The following is a 20608-nucleotide window of genomic DNA, read 5'->3' as shown; positions in this document are numbered from 1 at the left end:
GCCACGCCCACCCGGCACCGGACGATACATAAGTGGGTTTTGGGTTGCAGTTTGGGCACTCGGTCTCTAAAAGGTTTGCCATCACTGATCTATACCATCTCAGACAAGTGAAGGTCCATCCTCTTCTTAAAAATCTCCAGAGATGGGGCGCCCATGATTTCTGGTGGGAAGCTGTTCCACTGGTTAATTGTCCTCACCGTTAGGAAGTTCCTCCTTAATTCCAGGTTGCTTCTCTCTTTGGTCAGTTTCCAGCCATTGTTTCACATCCTTCCCTCTGGTGCCTTGGAGAATAATTTGACCCGCTCTTCTTTGTGGCAGCCCCTCAAATACTGGAACACTGCTATCACATCTCCCTTTTCTTCTTTTCTTTAGACTAGCCAGACCCAAGTCCCGCAGCTGTTCTTTGTATGTTTTAGTCTCCAGCCTTGGATCATCTTAGTTGTTCTTCAGAGTATGGGAGATGAGTTGGTCAGGATCTGGTCCCTAAATGGGTGGCTGGTATTTATTTGGACCTCTGTGCCAGAGAGAGAAACAATTGTCTTTTTTTCCCCCATTTTAACCAGTGGAACGACTTGCCTCCCAAAGTTGTGGGTTCTCCAACACTGGAGGTTTTCAAGAAGAGATTGGACAACCATTTGTCCTGAATGGTATAGGGTCTCCTGCCTGAGCAGGGGGCTGGACTAGAAGACCTTCAAGGTCCCTTCCAACTCTGTTATCCTCTTATTCTGTTATTTCCGTTGAGCCCAGCATTTGATCATCTAATTGAGCATTAAGTGTAGCACCTAATTCCAAGGAAGGAATCGACAGAAAGGAATTCTATTTCCTCCTCTTAGCCAAGCGTCTAGTCCCCATTAGTGCAGAGATCAGCTTGTAAATAGGTGTAAGGCTGGGCGGCTGAGGTCAAAAGCTTAATGGCGAAGATGGACTTGAAGATGATATTTGAAGGCAGGCAGAAGAAACGGTGACTTTATTTAACTCAGGAGTCTTCAAAGACTTGGCCCTTTGATGACTTGTGGACTTCAACTCCCAGAATTCCTCAACCAGGCACGCTGGCTGAGGAATTCTGGGAGTTGAAGTCCACAAGTCATAAAAGGGCCAAGTTTGAAGTCCCCTGAATTAGAGAGGGCTGTCTCATGCATGAGGCGATCTACACTCTGATTGGTTGTTGTGGGTATGAAGGGGGCATTTCCCATTTTTCCCGCCTTTTTTCCTCTGTGTGTTCTGTCCACAATTTGATTTACCTCAGGATATCCCTATGTGCCTGACTATCTTGTGTTTTTCCTTTCTGGATGATGATAAAAATGTAAATTTAAATGTGCCTGGCTGAGGAATTCTGGGAGTTGAAGTTCACAAGTCATAAAAGGGCTACGGTTGAAGACCCCTGCTTGTGGACTTCCACTCCCAGAATTCCTCAGCCAGACACGCTGGCTGAGGAATTCTGGGAGCGGAAGTCCACAAGTCATCAAAGGGCCAAGTTTGAAGAGCCCTGAGTTAACTCTGGGGGCGGGAGGAGTTCAGAATGGGTCCAGCTGAATTTCCATGAAGCTAAGCTTTGACCAGTTTCCTGTGGATCCTTCGTTTGTCTCCATGCTGTAGGAAAATAAATTTTAAAAACATGTATGCCAGTTTCCATCATCTTTTGCAGTCGAAGAGAGATTGTGGGGGCTTGGGAGGGAGGGGTGCATAAAAGGAGGCCACAAGTGATGGGTGGATTTTGATTTAGAGCAGAGGTGGGGGAATGGTGGCCCTTTTATGACTGGTGGACTTCAACTCCCAGAATTCCTCAGTCAGCCATTTTGATGAAACTGCGGGCTTCGATCCAGATCAGGGAATCTTCAAACTTGGCCCTTTTATGACTGGTGGACTTCAACTCCCAGAATTCCTGGTTCAATTGAAGCGGAGATCATAAAAGGGCTGTCTCCCCCAGCCCCCATTTAGAGCCTGCCAATTTTCAAGATAGCATGGACTGGTGTTGAATGAAGTCCACCTGAAAGCACCAGATTGGGGAAAGGTCTATTGATAGACGGATGGAAAGATGGGTGGGTGGATGGATGGATGGAAAGGTGGGGGGATGAATGGGTCGGTGGAGGGATGGGTGGATGCATGGAGGGAGGGAGGGATGGCTAAAAAGGAAACAAAAAAATCCTAGACAAAAATACTCAAAACAATAACTTATCAAGAACACCCCGACCAACACTGACAGGGCAAGTCGCTGGGTATAAATAGAGAACCAACTTCCAGCACTGAGAAGGTTACCTAGTTGGGTAATGAAACGTCTGCAAGAAAACAATCAAGGACCCCACAGTTCTCCTCCTCCTCCTCCTTTCCACACCCACCCTTCCTTCTAGCCCTAGTGATGTTACCTAGTTGGGTCATGAATCGTCTGCAAGGAAACCACCAAGGTCAGAGAGCACCAGGGACCCCTCAGATATTCAGCCCTACAGATATTCTTCTCTATTTGATGACATGGCTGTACTCACCCTCTCCACTTCCCTGGGAAGCATCCCCACAACCCAGGGAGCTGAATGACACCCCATCGTTCCCGCCCAATCCCACCTCAGCAAAGATATCAAGCTGCAGATGTTTGAGTTCAACCTCCTTAGAAGAAGCCCCAGATCTTGATGCCTGCTGGGTCCTGAAATTACCCACAGAAAACAGGCTGGGCCCTGGTTTGCAAACCGTCATTTCCGGCAGAACCACAGCCTAGCAAACTGGTTCCTTCCTTCCTCTTCTCTCTCTCTCTTTCTCTCTCTCTCCCTTCCTTTCTCTTCTTTCTTTCTTTCCTTCTTTCTCTTTTTCTCTCTCCCTTCCTTCCTTCCCTTCTCTTTTTCTTTTTTTCTCTCTCTCTCTTCCTTCCTCTTCTTTCTTTCTTTCTTTCTTTCTTTCTTTCTTTCTTTCTTTCTTTCTTTCTTTTTCTTTCTCTCTCTCTCTCTCTCTCTCTCCCTCCCTCCCTCCCTTTCCTCTCTCCCTCCCTCTCTCTCTTTGCTTTCCTACTTGAATACAAAATACACATGAAAATAAAGGCAATAGGAAAGTTAGAGAAAAGAAGGTGGGGACAGAGATGTGAAGTAAAGGGAAAATTGAAACAAAGCAGTGCTGTCCTGCATTTTTTTTCAGCGTCGCAAAATCCAGAGCAAAGTTACAATCTCAACTGTATTAATTTCACCTAAAAAAGATCAGCCGCTTTCCAGATCAAACCACTGGTTCAAATCTAAAGTCAACATTTCATCGACCTTTGTTTTGAGCACAGAGGCCAAAGTCCGGAATGAATTTCCCAAAGATCAACACAACTAGTTAAACTTTCTTTTCCTGGCCACCTCTGCCAGCTCCATCACTTCTCCCAGGATGGGAATTGAAATAATAGAAATGAGTTATTATTTGCCCAAAGGCGTGTGCCCCCCCCCCCGTGTGTGTGTGTGTGTGTGTGTGTGTGTGAAGAACTCACTTCCGAGCCAGGAAAGAGAAAGAAGCTTCTGCTGCTGCTTCTATGCAAGACCAACTTCCTACTTTGGGCTGACTTTTTTTCACCCAACTGGGAGGAAAGACAGAGAACTAGGAGGAGCAAAGATTTGGTGATTTCCGCCTCCTGCTATCCAGACCCAGCTCAACCCTGGCAGTGAGGCCTCAGCCCCAGGTAAGTCTTCGTGGGCAACCCCCTCGCAGAGACACTCAACCCTCTTTCCAAAATCAGTTGGGGTGGAGCAGAAGAGCAACTAAGATGATCCAAGGCCTGCAGACTGAAACTGGAGGCTAGAACATATGAGGAACAGTTGCTGGAATTGGGTCTGTCTAGTTTAATGAAGAGAAGGACGAGGGGGGGGGGGACAGGATAGTAGGGTTCCAGTATCTCAGGGGCTGCCCCAAAAAAGAGGGAGTCAAGCTATTCTCCAAAGCCCCTGAAGGCAGGACAAGAAGCAACGGATGGAAACTAACCAAGGAGAGAAGCAACCTGGAACTAAGGAGAAACTTCCTGACAATTAGAACAATTAATCAGCGGAACAACCTGCCTCCAGAAGCGGTGAATGCTCCAACACTGGAGATTTTTAAGAAGAGACTGGACAGCCATTTGTCTGAGATGGTATAGGCCAGGGGTCTTCAAATTTGGCCCTTTTATGACTTGTGGACTTCAACTCCCAGAATTCCTGAGCTGGCATGGTTCAACATGGAAACCTCTCCATTTCTCCTCAGCATGGCTGGCTCAGGAATTCTGGGAGTTGAAGTCCATCATAAAAGGGCCAAGGATGCCTACCCCTGTTATAGGGTTTCCTGCCTGAGCAGGGTTGGACTAGATGACCTCCAAGGTCCCTTCCAACATTATTATTATTATTATCATAGATCATCGCACAGTCAGCCAGATGTTCAGACTGGATTTGGCATTTTGTCTACCTATCGAGTCCTTACCCAGGACCTGGGATAGGCAGATGTGGATGTTTGATGGTATTACAGGTATCGTCGCAGGATGGAAGCAGTTCCTTGTAAGGCCGCCTTTTGCAATTGACTAATAGCGAATTTGTCAATGCCAATGTGTTCAAGTGGTGCTCCAGTTGTTTTGGGATTGCACCCAAGGAGCCTATTACTATTGGTACTACCTTTGCTTGCTTTTGCCACAGTCTTTCTATTTCTATTTGTAGGTCTTTGTATTTGGTTATCTTCTCCAGTTCTTTCTCGTTTATTCTGCTGTCTCCAGGCACTGCCACATCCACTATCCAGACTTTTTTGTCTTTCTTATCGACAATTGTTAAGTCTGGGGTGTTATGTTGCAGGTGCTTGTCTGTTTGAATTCTGAAGTCCCAGAGCAGTTTAATTTTACCATTTTCTATGACTTATAATAATAATAATAACAATAATAATAATGATTTTATTATTATTATTATTATCATCATCATTATTATTATATGAAGATCAGTTGCAGGACTTGGGTTTGGCTAGTCTAAAGGAAAAAAAAGAAATAGGGGTGACACGATGGCAGTGTTCCAGTATTTGAGGGGCTGCCACCAAGGGGAGGGGGTCAACTTATCCTCCAAAGCACCAGAAGGCAAGAAACAATGGAGGAAAACTGACAGAGGAGCGAAGCAATCTGGAATTAAGGAGAAACTTCCTGACAATTAACCAGTGGAACTGCTTCCCTCCAGAAGTTGTGGGTGTTTCATCACCGGACGTTTTTAAGAAGAGGCTGGACAGCCCCTTCTTTGAAATAGTACAGGTGGTCCTCGACTTACAACCGTTCATTTAGGGCCGTTCAAATTTACAACAGCGGTGGAAAAAGTGGCTGATGACCATTTTCCACAGTTACGACTCTGGTGGCAATCCCCATGATCCTGTGATCAAAATGCTCGGCAACTGGTTTGTACTTAGGACTGTTGCTGTGTCCCAGGGATTCTGTGAGCCCCCTTCTGCGACCACAAAGACAATGGGGAAGCCAGATTCACTTAAGGACCGGGATACTGACTTATCAGCTGCAGTGATTCGCTTAACAGCTGTGGCAAGAAAGAGGGTAAAATTTGGCCAAACTCACTTAACAAATGTTAAGTTGGGGGCTCAATTGTGGCCGTAAGTCAAGGACTAGCTGTATTGGACAGGAGTCTTCAAACGTGGCAACTTTAAGGCTTGTGGACTTCAACTCCCAGAATTCCTCAGCCGCCCTGGGAGTTGAAGGCCACAAACTCTGGACTAATAACAACCCTTCCCACAACGCCTGCTGTCTAAGGAAAACTATTTTTAAAACAACTATTTGAGAGTTAAGAAGCCATTTGGACTGGGATTTCTTCTTTTCCTCCAAAGTAGTGTTTTTCAACCTTGACAATTTTAAGGTATGTGAACTTCAACTCCCAGAATTCCACACCCAGCAATGCTGGCTGTGGAATTCTGGGAGTTGAAGTCCACATACCTTAAAATTGTCAAGGTTGAGAAACACTGCTCCAAAGGTTTGCAGGGAATTCAGCGACCTTTGCAGAAAGTTCTGGAATATTTTTTCATGCAGGAAGTTTCAGATTTGGGGATTCAGAGGGAAAGGCGGGCCAAAACGGGCTAATTTTTTCGAAAGGCTGATTTGCCAGCAGTTTGATTCTCTCACCAGCTCGAAGTTGACTTGGCATTCTATCCTTCCGAGGTCGGTAAAACGAGGAGCCAGATTGTCGCGGGAGCAATCTGCTGAATCTGTAAACCGCTTAAAGAGGGCTGTAAAGCACTGTGAAGTGGTATATAAGTCTACGTGCTATCTATCTTCTGTCTGTCTATCTATCCTTCCATCCATCATCTATCTACATCTACTTGTATCATCTATCTACATCTATCTGTCTATCTCTCTCTCTGTATCATATCATCTATTTATATCTATATCTATTCGTATCATCTGTCTGTCTGTCTCTACCTACCTACCTGCCTGCTTGCCTGCCTATCTATCTATCTATCTATCTATCTATCTATCTATCTATCTATCTATCTATCTATCTATCTATCTATCTATCTATCTACCTACCTACCTACCTACCTACCTACCTATCTCTATATCTCTGAATAAGCTGAATTTGTAAACCACTTAGAGAGGGCTGTAAAGCACTGTGAAGCGGAATATAAGTCTAAGTGCTATTGCTACTAAGTTAACAACTGCAGCAATTCACTTAATAACGGTGACAAAAAAGGTCGTAAAACGGGGCAAAACTCACTTATCAACTGTCTTGCTTTGGAAGGAAAATTTTGGGCCGTGTTAGGATTGTAAATAGAGGACGGCCTGTAGTATGGGGATAGGAGACCACCAGGAAACGTCTAAACTCTCTATACTGCCACCCAGAAAACAATCTGAGCTCAACATGCCGGCACCGATGCTTTCTATCCAGCTGTGCATTGAATGATTTTCCACTTCTGGAGCAGGGCAATTTATGACTTGCTTACAACCTTGTGGTTGAGGGCTACACCCAGGGTCTTGAGAAGGTCCTGGCGTTATCAATGCCTTCTATTCTTCCGGAACCCTTAAAAACAAGACAAACCGGGTTGGGCACCTTGAAGCTTAGCAATCAAAGGAAGTATCTGACTTGTCTCGTCTTGCCTCGGTGCGTTTGAAGACTTTTCTTCCAGGATCAAAGGCACCGTAGTGAGCTGGCTAGAAAAGGATGCAGATTGATGAAGTTGTTATTTTTGCCACCATGTTTGAATGTTGTCCCCTCCCTCCAGGATTGCGGAAAAGAGAGGAGTAGAACACACTTAGTCCTCCATTTAGGACGCTAAATGAGCCTGGGATTAGGATTGTAAGTAATTGCGGTCATTAAGCAGGTCACCTGTGATTGCACGCAATTTTATGTTGCTGGAGGCAGCCGTTAAGCAAACAGGGGGGTCTTTGTGCAAATGTAGCAAGTTGTGAAGGAAACATGGCAGGTCAAGCTATTCTCCAAAGCGCCTGAGGGCAGGACAAGAAGCAACGGATGGAAACTAATCAAGGAGAGAAGCAACCTGGAACTAAGGAGAAACTTCCTGACAGTGAGAACAATTAACCAGTGGAACAACCCGCCTCCAGAAGCTATGAATGCTCCAACACTGGAAGTTTTAAAAAGAGACTGGACAGCCATTTGTCCGAAATGGTGTAGGGTTTCCTGCCTGAGCAAGGGGTTGGACTAGATGACCTCCAAGGTCCCTTCCAACTTTATTATTATTATTGTTGTTGTTAAAGTGAATTCATTTTATTGGGCATTTTATTCCAGGACTCATAATACGCTATAATATAGCTTTCGTTATTGAGATAATACACTGTATATTATAGACAGAATATTACCGTTTTTCTCAATCATAGCAATTTTAAGTTCTAGGTAGCTGGGAACTCTGAATAATAATAATAATAATAATAATAATAATACCATCAAACATCCACATCTGCCTATCCCAGGTCCTGGGTAAGGACTCAATAGGTAGACAAAATGCCAAACCCAGTCTGAACATCTGGCTGACTGTGCAATGATCCATAATAATAATTAAATAAAGTTGGGAAGGACCTTGGAGGTCATCTAGTCCAACCTCCTGCTCAGGCAGGAAACCCTATACCATTCCAGACAAATGGCTGTCCAGTCTCTTCTTAAAAACTTCCAGTGTTGGAGCATTCACCACTTCTGGAGGCAGGTTGTTCTACTGGTTAATTGTTCTAACCGTCAGGAAGTTTCTCCTTAGTTCTAGTTTGCTTCTCTCCTTGATTAGTTTCCATCCGTTGCTTCTTGTCCTATGTTCAGGCGCTTTGGAGAATAGCTTGACTCCCTCTTCTTTGGGGCAGCCCCTGAGATACAGGAACACGGCTATCCTGTCCCCCCTCGTCCTTCTCTTCATTAAACTAGACATACCCAATTCCAGCAACCGTTCCTTATATGTTTTAGCCTCCAGCCCCCTGATCATCTTTGTTGCTCTTCTCTGCCCTCTTTCTAGAGTCTCAACATGTTGGTGTGTATGTACGTAAGTACATACATATGCGTTCGTTCATTGATTCATTCATTGATTCATTCATTCAGGCTCTCCAAACCAGAGTTTTATTCTCTTCTTTTTCTCTTTTTTTCCAGCCTTCAAGTTTGGCAAAAATTACGAGGCCCACCTCTCCCGTAGCATTACAGAGGTTTGCCCTAGGCAACATTTAGGCTTCCGGGTATCCGACCTCTGATAAAGGCTGGGGAGCCGTGCCAGTCCTCAGCCTGTGCCACCCCTTTGTGGATGTAACATGCCCTCCAATTTGGACCCAGCTTTGCCCAGGATGACAGGGACTCCCCAGGGAGATCTAGGCTTTGAAGGGATTCTCCAGACCCTAAGTGGGATCCCAGCGGAGAGGCTAATTCAATATAGGCACAAGCTGAGCTGCTTGCAGCAAGACAGGAAGAGCTGCCATCTCCTGCACGTCCTGCTCCTGTGGTCCTTGGGGAGAGAAGATGAGGCCAGGGTGCATCTCAACAGCTTCAGAGATGACGTGGTGGCTTACCATCTCTCCCAAGGCCTCTGGGGCACAGGTGGAGCCAAGACGACAACCCCAGAACAACTGAAGGACCAGGCCAAGGTGGCCCGGGCCGTGGCGGAGATCTATTCGCTCTTGGTTGAGGAGAAGCTCTGTGAACCCTTGGCCAGAGACGAGGCCTACAGAACCGCTATCCAAGCCTTTAGAGCCAGTCACATGGAAGGAGCCCAACTCAAAGGTCTCCTGGATGAAGCTATGGAGAAGTGTGGACTGCCGTTCCTCTTAACGGTGCCCAGGAATAATTCTGGAGCTCTGGCCTCAGGTAGGTGGGAGTTGCCCAGAAGGAGCAGTCCGGTGTCCATCGTCAGCTCTTCTCCTCCTGATAACCCTCAGTCATTACGTTCTACAGGTAGCCCCATCTCCTACATCAGCAACCTTCAGATCAGTGAGACTTCAACCACCTCCGACAGCCCTTCCACCACGGGAAGGTCCTTGCCTCTACCATCAGCCAGCCAAGAAGACACCGGCTCTGTGTCGTTGGTCAATGGCTGCTCCACCAATTCAAGAAGACCTTCTCTACCAAATTCCAGAGGTCCCTGTTTACCGCCTGATTCCAAAATCACACTGTCTTCCAAGGCATCTGCCCAGGGCTCCAAGCACTGCACAGTAACCCCCGTAACAACGCCATCAGGAGACTTGTCTTTCAGCTTCCAGGTCCCACCTCTGCAGAAGTTGGATTCCACGCCTTCTGCAGGAAGTGCTCCACAACCTGGAACCCATACCTCTGCTTCAGCATCGATCACGAGTTTTGGACCTCTGCTATCGTCTTCTTCTCCTTCTTTTTCTTCTTCAGATCTTGCCTCTCGTAGCTCAGAACCTTCTTCAGTGGTCCCACCAGATAATGAAAGACAGTTCTACACCTTCGTGGTCCTGCACGCTGCAGAAGACGAGCTGGTAGCTTGCCGGGTGAGGGAACGCTTGGAGGCCTTGGGTGTCTCCAACGGGGCCACCTTCAGCGAAGATTTCCTCATCCCCGGCTGTGGCCAACTCAACTGTTTCCAGAATGCCTTGGACAACTCAGCCTTCACGCTCGTGCTCCTGACCAAGAACTTCACGGGCCGCCTCTGTGACTATCAACGCGACACGGCCTTGATGGACTCCCTCACCCGCTGCTGCAAGAGGAACTCGGTCATTCCGTTGGTGCCCAAAGAACACACTCTAAAATCCGGGGAAATGCCCCTCCTGCTCGCATCATTGGTGCCCTTGGTTGAAAAATCTCCTGTGTTTGACAAAAGGGTGAAGAAGACCTTCACTTCAAGGGTGATCCAGGAGAAAAAAGCCACCTGGGACTTCATGAGACAGATCCAGGAAAGAGAGGAGAAGATAGAACGAGAGCGAGAAAACCTGAGGCTACAACAACGTCTCGCTGTCCTCAACCTTCAACCATCACCAGCTCTACCACCGGTGGTGGACATTTCAAGACCACAAACATCCTTTATGGAACCAGGGCCCGATCAGGCTTCCTTCTCCCAACCATTCATGTTCTCGATGGGTTCTCCAAATGCAATGCCGGGTCCCCAACTTATCATTCAGAATGCCCAAATGATTCAGATCGGCGATTATAACCGCATGCAGGTGGAAAGAAGCAACGCAGCGGTGGGCACGGCCAATGAGACCATTGAGGGGCCTCCCGTGGAGGAAGGAGAGGACAACCCTGGAGAACGAAAATGAGAGGGATGAAAGAAGACATCAGGAACATTTGTAAGATTCTTAGAAGCGTTGGCGACTTTGTCGAGGGAAGAGACCAGTCTGACGAAGAGACCTGTGTTACGCGAAGATGTAGGGGCCAACAAGAACTGAGACCTTGAACTTCATGGGTGACCATCTCCGCTTTGCAATCCCCCCAGGGACTCGTAAAGCAGAGGTCCCCAACCTTTTGGGCACCATGGACCACCGGTTCCGTGAAGTTTTTCTGCGGACTGGAGGGTGCGTGGTTTTGTGTGCTGCCTGAATCCCGCGGATGGGGCTTTGCTTGTTTGTGTGGACCGGTTGCTGGCATGTCGCAGCTCAGTACTGGTCCACAGATTGGGGGTTGGGGACCCCTGTTGTAAAGGACAAAATGCACTACAGGTAGTCCTTGCAACCATTTGTTTAATGATTGCCTGAAGTTACAATGACACTGAAAAAAGGGACTGACGAACGTTTTTCACACTTGCAACCGTTGAACTTACGTGATCACAATTCAGACGCTTGGCAACTGACTTGCATTTATGACTTTTAACAGTTTTCCAAGATCACATGATCCCCTTTGGCGACCTTCTGATACACCAAAGACAATGGCGAAGCCGGATTCACTTAACCGTGTTACTAACTCAACAACCACAGCGATTGAATTAATCACGGTGGCAAGAAAGGTCGTAAAACGGGGCAACGTTCACGTAAGAACTCTCTTGCTTAGCAAGGGAAATTTTGGCTCAGCTGTGGTCGTTAAGTCGAGGACTTACCTGTATTCTTCTTAATTTTGCAGCTGGGGAGACAGGGGTTTGGGGATCATTTCTTGCTCTGTAGAAGAGGTGGAGGGGGGAGCCATTTTGCTTTTTGGGGGGAGGGAACCCAGCAAGAACTTTAGAAGGGATGAATCTGAAAGGACAGAGGAACTGCACGATGATTTACTTGGGTGAAAATTCTGAAATGTGTAGAATTGCTTTATGTTACGTGACCCCTACGCAATCTGTATGTGGCCTTTGAAGATGACTCGGCTCGCATTGCGATTGGAATTACAAGGAACCTGGCTTGATCTTGGTTTAAGAGGCAAAGAGTCACTGTGATCTTGTTTATGGCTTGGGGGGTGTCTCCACTCCACCAATTGTGACTTAGTCTATAGAACCAGGTTTAAGCTATGGCTTAATGCCAAGTGTAGTAGTTGAGAGCTCTTTTAGATGACAGGCAACGCTGGACTCTAATATGGTAGTCACGATAGCTAAGATGTGTGGACTTCAACTCCCAGAATTCCCCAGCCAGCACGGCTGGCTAAGGAATTCTGGGAGTTGAAGTCCACACATCTTAAAACTTGTTCAAGTGGAGAAACAGTCATAAGACTAAAGGGGTTCAGGAACATGGGGGTGTGTGCACCTCAACATTATCTCTTATCAGCTTGCTGCAGCTTTTCACTTGAACCATCTCTGGAGAAGCCAGGAGCTGCAGATTGCAATGCCCCCAGCCTCAATTCCTCCCTTTTTTCTGCATTTCATCAGATCTGGCGATCAAGATCCACTCAGATCTGAGGAGGGAAAGGATCCAGTTTCCGGAGAAAGGGACCCAGTACTTTTTCCAGTCTAGAGAAGAGGCATTAAAGAAGAGATGTACTGCCTGTCTGTCTTTAAAGACATCCACTCAGGGAGAAAATTACATATTAATTTATCTTTTTTTTGGTACTGCAAGGAAATATGTGTCCTTCTTTGGAAAAATGCATTAGAAACTCCTCAGAAAAAATTGAGGATCCTTTCCCCCCCACACACACTTATATTCCAGTTGGGCCAACGGGATTCCTCAATGCCACCCCTTAGGCTGTACCACCACAGCTTGCCTTTTCTGCCCCCCCCCCCAAGTGGCACATGATTGCATTTACTAGATACGTTATATTCAGTGTGGCATCTAAAGCAGGGGCATCCAGCAATGGCAAGTTGTTGGGACTTGTGGACTTTCCAGAATTCCCCAGCCAGTTATGCTAGCTGAGGAATTCTGGGAGTTGAAGTCCACAGGTTTTAAAGCGGTTGCGGTTGGACACCCCCCCCCCCCGATTTAAAACTTTGGATGTGCTTTACGAGTGGTAAATAATCTATGAGTGCATGGGGATTAATAAAATGAGGGACTCTTCATCCTTTTCTTGTATAGTTAAGTTTAAGGATGAATTTACTTTGCCTGGTTGTTAAACAGAATATCACTGTTTTAGGCATGGCCTACTGTGAGCTATCAGATGCTCGGCCGAAATCCACAGATTCTCACATGGGGAGACTTTCACTGTGGATTCCTCAGTGTTCCCCGAGTTTGGTTTAACAAAAAAGGATGTTGAGACTTTGGAAAAAGTGCAAAGAAGAGCAACTGTGATGATTAAAGACCTGGAGGCAAAAGGATACGAACAACAGTTGCAGGATTTGGGCTTGGCTAGTCCAGAGAAAAGAAGGACTAGGGGTGATATAGCAGTGTTCCAGTATCTCAGGGGCTGCCCCAAAGAAGAGGGAGTCAAGCTATTCTCCAAAGCAGCTGAAGGCAGGACAAGAAGCAACGGATGGAAACGAATCAAGGAGAAAAGCAACCTGGAACTAAGGAGGCATTTCCTGACAGTCAGAACAATTAACAGCTTGCCACCAGTAGTTGTGAATGCTCCAACACTGGAGGTTTTTAAGGAGAGACTGGACAGCCCCTTGTCTGAAAAGGTTTAGGGTCTCCTGCTTGAGCAGGGGGTTGGACTAGAAGACCTCCAAAGTCCCTTCCAGCTCTGTTCTGATTGATGGGCGGTTTTCTTGCATACGTTTCACGGCCCAGCCAGGTAACATTATCAGTGCTAGAAGGGAATGTGGGGTACTGGTAGCTCAAAAGTTGAATGAGGGGTCCTTGGGGCTTTGAACTGGGCTGTTTTCTGGGAGACATTTCATTACCAAACTAGGGAATATCATGAGTGGATTACATGGGGCAGCATGGGATGGGGTAGGCAACCTTGGCTCTTTTACGACTGGTGGACTTCAACTCCCAGAATTCCTGAGCCAGCATGGCTCAGCTTGGAAACCTCTCCCTTTCCCCTCAGCGTGGCTGGCTCAGGAATTCTGGGAGCTGAAGTCCACCAGTCATAAAAGAGCCAAGGTTGCCTACCCCTGCTATAGACCATTCTACATCTGGTGGAAACTACTGGTTTGTACCTTTAGAGCAGAGGTCTTCAACTAGGCCCTTTTATGACTTGTGGACTTCAACTCCCAGAATTCCTGAGCCAGCCATGCTGAGGGGAAAGGGAAAGGTTTCCAAGCTGAGCTATGCTGGCTCAGGAATTCTGGGAGTTGAAGTCCACGAGTCATAAAAGAGCCAAGGTTGCCTACCCCTGAGGTAGCCCACAGAAGTCAATCATGCTACAGGAGTCTTCCATTTGTAACTCGCTTTTTCATAAACACCAAACTCTGAAGAAACGTAGGTGCCTATCTCAAACTCAAAAAAAGCCACCACATACAGGTAGTCCTCGACTTACGACCACTTACAACGGACTCCCCCACAGTTACTTATAACCCAGATTTGAAGTTACGATAGCCCCTCCCATAGTTACATGGTCACCTCTTGGGCGCTTGGGAGCTGACTGGCATTTACAGCCGTTTACAATGTCCCGCCGTCACGCAACCACAATTTGCAAAGCTTGGGGCTGAAAACCATTGTCCCCAGCAAAAAATAAAGAAAATAAAAAAATCAATGGATTTGCTTAACAGCCAACCTGCTTGCTTTATGGCCTCCAACCGCTTTCCGTTAACAACCGTCACAAAAGCATTATCAGGGCGAGGTCACGCGGCAACCTCATTTAAACGACCAGCGTGACTTATGACTAGAATTCCAGACTCAAAACAGTCGTAAGTTGAGGATTACCTATATATTAAAACACCTCCAGCCGTACCCCCATATAAACAAGAAGAGTCAAAGACGCGGTTTTGTATGTTTTAGCAGCACAACTTTTTTTTTTCTCCTTGATTTTCAACGTCAGTTTAACTTGTATTTACTTCAAGTGAGGAAGGCTGGCTCTCAAGAGTATATAGTATACGCTGCTTGTGCGTTTCGTTCTGCCATGATTGCCAAATCAACTCCATTCTTTGCAACAAAACCAAAAAAGAAAAAAAAGATAAAGGTAACCTGAAACTTCCTTTACCGGCTAACCTTGTTTGTTTGCTTTGAACACTGCAAGAATGCAAAGAGGCAGACAGGCTTCTGCAAAATCCATTAAAAAGGAGGGGGGGGGAACCCTGAGGTTTCTGTAGTTCTGTTTTAGCTCTACAGCAGAGTTTCTCGACCTCTGCAACGTTAAGATGTTTGGACTTCAATGCCCAGATTTCCCTAGCCAGCTGTTGAAGTCCAAACATCGTCAAGCCGCAGAGGCTGAGAAAAACTCTGCAAGGCAAGTTAAGAACTCTGCTTCTTGTTATCCCTGGGCTGTGTGAAGATGCAGAAATGGTTCCCCAAAATCCATTTAACCGAGTCTATTGGGGGGAAGCGGTGTTTCAAGACCTCAGGAACTTTTTACAAGGGTGGACTTTGACTCCCAGAATTCCTCAGCCCAGCCATGCTGAAGTTTCTGAGGTTGAGGAACACTCTTCTAAACTAGGGGTCTTCAAACTTGGCCCTTTTCGGACTTGTGGACTTCAACGCCCAGAATTCCTCAGCCAGGCACAAGTCATAAAAGGGCCAAGTTTGAAGACACCTGCTCTAAACAGTTCCAGATACCAGGGATGGATATGTTTGATCTGAAAAAAAAAAAAAAAATCTTATCTGGACACGGGCAAGCACCAAAGATGATGACAGCACTGTTGGCCTCCTTTACTTCAGCCTACTCTGACCTTCAGTAGTCCTGTTACTATGAAGAGCTAAGATGACCCAGAGGTCACGCAACCATCAACAGCCACGGCCACCTTACAACTGCTCCGATCCTCTGCCGTGACACTGTTGGTGAGGTAGACCCGGAGAGAAGAACAAGAAAGGTCCTTCAAGATTTGAACGCAAATATGAAGCCCTCTCAAGCTCGCCAAGTCATTTCCCATCCATCCTTCTCAAGCTTTCCAAGTTCACCCACCCACCCATCCAGCTTTCCATCGATCCATCCAGCTTTTCATCCATCCATCCATCCTTCCATCCATCCATCCATCTTTCCATTCATCCATCCAGTTTTCCATCCATCCATCCATCCATCTTTCCAAGTCCATCCATCCATCCATCCATCTTTCCAGCCAGCCATCCAGCTTTCCGTCCATCCATCCAGCTTTCCATCCATCCATCCATCTTTCCGTCCATCCATCCATCTTTCCATCCATCCATCCATCTTTCCAAGTCCATCCATCCATCTTTCCATCCATCTTTCCATCCATCCATCCTTCCATCCACCTTTCCGTCCATCCATCTTTCCGTCCATCCATCCATCTTTCCATCCATCCATCCAGCTTTCCGTCCATCCATCCAGCTTTCCGTCCATCCATCTTTCCATCCTTCCATCCAGCTTTCCATCCATCCATCCAGCTTTCCATCCATCCATCCATCTTTCCGTCCATCCATCCATCTTTCCATCCATCCATCCATCCATCCAGCTTTCCATCTCCATCCATCCATCTTTCCGTCCATCCATCCATCTTTCCATCCATCCATCTTTCCGTCCATCCATCCAGCTTTCCAAGTCCATCCATCCACTCACCCTCCTTGCCACCATTTTTCTCTTGTCTAATGCAGCCTCAACCCCCACTATGAATAGAAAAACAGAATTTATAAGGACCGACCAAACAAATCAACTCAGTACAATCTGACAGGATAGCTGAGTAAGGGTCCGTGTGTGAGGGCTATTCCCATCTATCCTTCCACATCCATTTCTGCCCTCTACATAATTAAAAAAAAATCATTGCTTGATACATCTGGGGGAGAGTAATTTTAAGAATTCAAGTCGCAACCTTGCGATTTCTTGCAGGGATGAATACATTTCTCATTTTTGACACCCGCCTGTCCTGAAGAGTTAAGGAAGGCGAGGACGTGTGACGTAACTGGGAAGCCACATTTAATTCACCTCTGCTTGATTTGGCGGGTTACTAGGCACAATTTTTAATGAGAAGCAAACCTGGACAGGCCCATGGTTCCAAACAGGTTTTCAGCACTGTTTTCTTTGGCTTCTGGGAGATTTTAAAAAAGCACCTGCTCCTTAACCTTTCCACAGGATGCAAAGAGTGAGTTTGGACAATGAAATATTGCCCAATCACCTCCTGTTCCTTCCAGAAAAACTGGGGCCATCCCAGCCAGAAAGACATAATAAATCAGGGCTTTCCAAACGTGGCAACTTTGCAGACTTGTGGACTTCAACTCCCAGAATTCCTCAGCCAGCATGATGGCTGAGAAATTACAGGGGTAGAAGTCCACAAGTCTTCAAAGTTGCCACGTTTAGAGACCTCTAGTGTAAACGAGCACGGTTTTTGCCAGATTGGGTCAAAAATCAATACTCCGTTTTCTCTTTTCTGGAGAGGAAAAATAAAGGGAGGGGGTGGCTTGATTAAATTTCAGAATTTTGGGGAATCTTTTACAGCCTGGTCTGCCCGCAGTGCAGGGCTCACTCTGCTGACAAGAAAAAAAACACCAGCTAAATAAAAATACATTTACCCACAGCTTTGAAAACGGCCAGCAAAATCTCAGCCTACGTTAAGAGACGTTAGAAGCAAGAACTGAAATGTAGGGGGGGGGGAAATCAAACCTCAACTGAACCCAGTTTGGGTCAACCATGCAAAGAAGCCAAGAACCTGCTGTTCAAAATGAAAGCCATCCCTTCTCCCTTCCCCCGCCTTAAGTTAACAGGTGAGCTGAAAAACAGAACATTGTTAAGACTCGGTGGGTTTGCCTTAATCCATCCTTACGTCTTCGAGATGGAAGGGTGCAAATGGAGAAACTTAAAAGCTCGACCGAGGTGCAAGCTGAAAGCAGGCCATGCAAAACATTCCTCTATTTTGCACCCGGCCACTGGGGGGGGCGGTCACGCCCAGATCCACCAGCCCCACTATTTCCCCACTTCTCGCATGAACACAAAGAAGATGGGGCAGGCTGAGAGAAGATTGGAGGAACTTTGGAGCTGTGTGTCGGCCCAAGCTGAATCTAGCCAATGTTTCTTTTCTCTTTTTTTTGCAGCGTCCCAAAAGGGGAGTAAATTGGAGGTTAAATTCAACTCTTGGAAGGGCAGGGAGAAAAAATTCGAAGGAACTTTCAAAGACAGATTAGGAACAGACCCGTGAATGAGTTTTCTCAACCTTGGCCACTTTAAAATAAGTGGACTTCAACTTCCAGAATTCCCCAGCCAGCACAGCTGTGCTGGCTGGGGAATTCTGGGAGTTGAAGTCCACCCCTCTTAAAATGGTCGAAGCTGAGAAACACTGCAGTAGAGCCCATCATCTACCTAAGAAGATCCCGGATAGTGAGGCCACTTGTGCGTTGGGCAAAAGTCGTCTTCTCCATGCCAGGGGCTGGACAGAAGAAAGACAGAGACCACATAAGCTGGCCAAGTGCAAACCAAAGCTTTTTAAAATCCAGACCCCAGGAAGACCACGAGTCCAAGTTCTCTTCCCTGCCAGCTGCAGCAGGTCTAGGAAGAGACACCAGTAGGGAGTACAGTCCTTCTTGGCTAATGCAGCTCAATGAAGGCTTCTAAATCTTCAGGGATAAAACCCTTATAAGGGATCTTGTGTTTATCCAGCGCTCGGGCCGCAAGGCACTGTAAGGTGATGTAATTAAAAGGCTGCATCATGGCCTTGGTGAGCTGCTTCTCGTCCAGGAGCTCGTAAGCCGTCTGTTTGAAAGCGTTGGTCGCATCCATATGAGCTCCGGCTTCCATTAGGGCGCTCATGATGAGGGGGCAATTGTTCCGGGCAGCCACATGCAGCGGGGTGTTGTTGTCGTAATCCCGGCTGTCTGGGTCAGCCCCACACTCCAGGAGGAGGTTCACCACGTGAAGGGAGGGGAACTTCCCCACCGGATAGCGGCCCACAGTGGTGGTGTCCTTGTCCACCGCCATGTGCAACGGGGTGAAGCCATTCTTACCTCGGGGGTGACACTTCAGCAAGCGGTAGATAGTCTGACGCTTCTGGTGCTCCTGTTCGGGGGCGCACTCCACTTTTTCCAGCAAAAAGACCAAGTGGAGGATGATAGCCAGGGCTTTGGTGAACTGGGAAGCGTCCGCCACCGGGTCCTTCCGGTGCTGGAGGGCCCGCTCAACCTCGCGGACTCCTTTGCTCAGAACCACCATGAGGTCACAGAAACCCAGCTGAGTCCCTAAGGCGCCCTTCGAACGGTCCTGCAGCACGTAGGAGAAGAGCTCAGCAAAGGAGAGGAAGCTGCTCGCCGTCATCGGGCTCAAGGGCTCCAGGTTGCCCTGCTGCATTTCCAAGGCATACTTCCACAGGTTAATGCACCGCTCAAAGTTGCCCGAATCGGCGTAGACGGCCCCCCGGTAGCGGATATAATACGAGGTATCTGGGTGAGACGGGCCCAAGATACGCTCTCGGACCAGCAAGGCCTGCATCCTCATCTCATCCGGATCCGTGATCAGCGATTCCAGCTCCTCCATGCTGCTGACTTCCTGGGCGTAGTCGTAAGCCAGCACCCGCTGCCGAGGCTCCAGCTTCGAGAGGCCCTCGCCCCCTTGGAGACGCAGCTCCATCGCCCGGCGCCAGTGCTTCAGGGCGCCTAGCAGGTCCCGCTTCTTGTCCACCATGGTGGCGCCCAGCAGCTCCAGCGCCTCCACCGCGGCCTCACGGGTGCAGTAGACGTGGGATCCGCCGGTCTCGTCGTCGTCGTCGTCCTCCTCCTCTTCCACGTCTTCCCGATTCTTCTCATCCTCCTCCTCCTCCTCAGTGTCCCGGCTTTGGGTCTCCTCCAGAGCTCCCCGGATGAGGAACTCGACGATGTTGGCGTGACCAGTGACACTGGCGGCCAGCAGCGGGGTCATGCCGTAGCCGTCCCGCTCCATCCGCGCCCGGCGGGCCAACAGCAGGCGCAGGATCTCCAGGCTGCCAGACTCGGCGCAGTCGTGCAGGGCCGTGTTGCCCTTCAGGCTGCGCCGGTTGACGTCGGCGCCCCGCTCCAGCAGGTAGCGGGCGATGTCGGCGTGGCCCTTGTAGCAGGCGATCATCAGGCAGGTGTGGCCGTGCCGGTTGGCCACCTCCAGGTCGGCGCCGCACTCGCCCACCAGGTAGCGGGCCACGGCCAGGTGCCCGTCGAAGCAGGCCGCGCGCAGCGGCGTCGAGTTGGTCAGCGTGGTCTGGTTGACGCAGGCGCCGCGCTCCAGCAGGCTCCGCACCACCGGCAGGTGCCCGGCGGCGGCGGCGGCCCACAGCGGCGGCGCCCCCTCGATGGTCTCGCCGTCGAAGCGCACCGACCCGCCCGCGCCCACCCGCGCGCCGCAGTGGTCCACCAGGTACTCCACCACCTCGCGGTGCCCGTGGCGGGAGGCGATCAACAACGGCGGGCCTTCCGCGCCGCCGGGCCCCGCCGCCAGCCGCTGCCGCTCCTCCCGGCCGCGCCCGCCCAGCAGCTTCTGCAGCAGCTTCAGCTTCCCTTCCCGCGCCGCGTTGTACACGGCCAAGCGGAGGTCCATGGCCGGATGGCCCTCAGCGGGACGGCCCGCGTGGACGCGCCGCCAGTCGCCTCAGCTTCTCGGATACCGGCGCCGCCATCGCCGCCATCTCGAGCCCTCTTGAGGCGAAAACAAAATGGCCGCCCTTCCGCCCGGCGAAGCACGCCGGGATTTGTGGTCCGGCTGCGGGCGCTCGCTCGGCGGCTTGCGAAGCCGGCAAGGCCGCTCGTCACTACGTTTCCCAAGAAGCGCCGGGAGGGAAAAGCCGCGGGCGCGCGAGGGAAGCTAACGGGAGCTGGAAGGGGGGGGCGCGAAGGCTTTCGGGAAGGGTAGTTCAAAGAAGGGAAGGCTTTGCC

The 20608-nt window shown here is 48.7% G+C and overlaps 2 protein-coding genes and 1 long non-coding RNA gene across 3 annotated transcripts; 2 read left to right on the top strand and 1 right to left on the bottom strand.

Annotated features, from left to right (window-relative positions):
• Nucleotides 1-3401: 3401 nt before the first annotated feature.
• LOC120310645 (TIR domain-containing adapter molecule 1-like) lies at nt 3402-10957 on the top strand. Its single transcript, XM_039349287.1, has 2 exons — nt 3402-3634; nt 8535-10957. The coding sequence occupies exon 2, from the start codon at nt 8690-8692 to the stop codon at nt 10646-10648; it is 1959 nt and encodes a 652-aa protein (XP_039205221.1). The 5' UTR covers nt 3402-3634; nt 8535-8689; the 3' UTR covers nt 10649-10957.
• Nucleotides 10958-13306: 2349 nt separating this feature from the next.
• LOC120310644 lies at nt 13307-15427 on the top strand. The gene is made up of 2 exons (XR_005557418.1): nt 13307-13624; nt 14015-15427. It is a non-coding gene; the product is annotated as an uncharacterized LOC120310644 (long non-coding RNA).
• A 2366-nt stretch (nt 15428-17793) lies between these two features.
• Nucleotides 17794-20407, bottom strand: LOC120310643 (protein fem-1 homolog A-like). The gene has a single exon (XM_039349286.1). It carries the CDS (start codon nt 20271-20273, stop codon nt 18303-18305), a length of 1971 nt encoding a protein of 656 aa, XP_039205220.1. The 5' UTR covers nt 20274-20407; the 3' UTR covers nt 17794-18302.
• Nucleotides 20408-20608: the final 201 nt, after the last annotated feature.

Source organism: Crotalus tigris, unplaced genomic scaffold (genome assembly GCF_016545835.1).
Source record: "Crotalus tigris isolate CLP2741 ecotype Arizona unplaced genomic scaffold, ASM1654583v1 scf7180000018244.697701, whole genome shotgun sequence".
Lineage (NCBI taxonomy): Eukaryota > Metazoa > Chordata > Lepidosauria > Squamata > Viperidae > Crotalus > Crotalus tigris.
The sequence above is the reverse complement of the archived record's forward strand: the minus strand, read 5'-3'. Positions and strand labels throughout refer to the sequence as shown.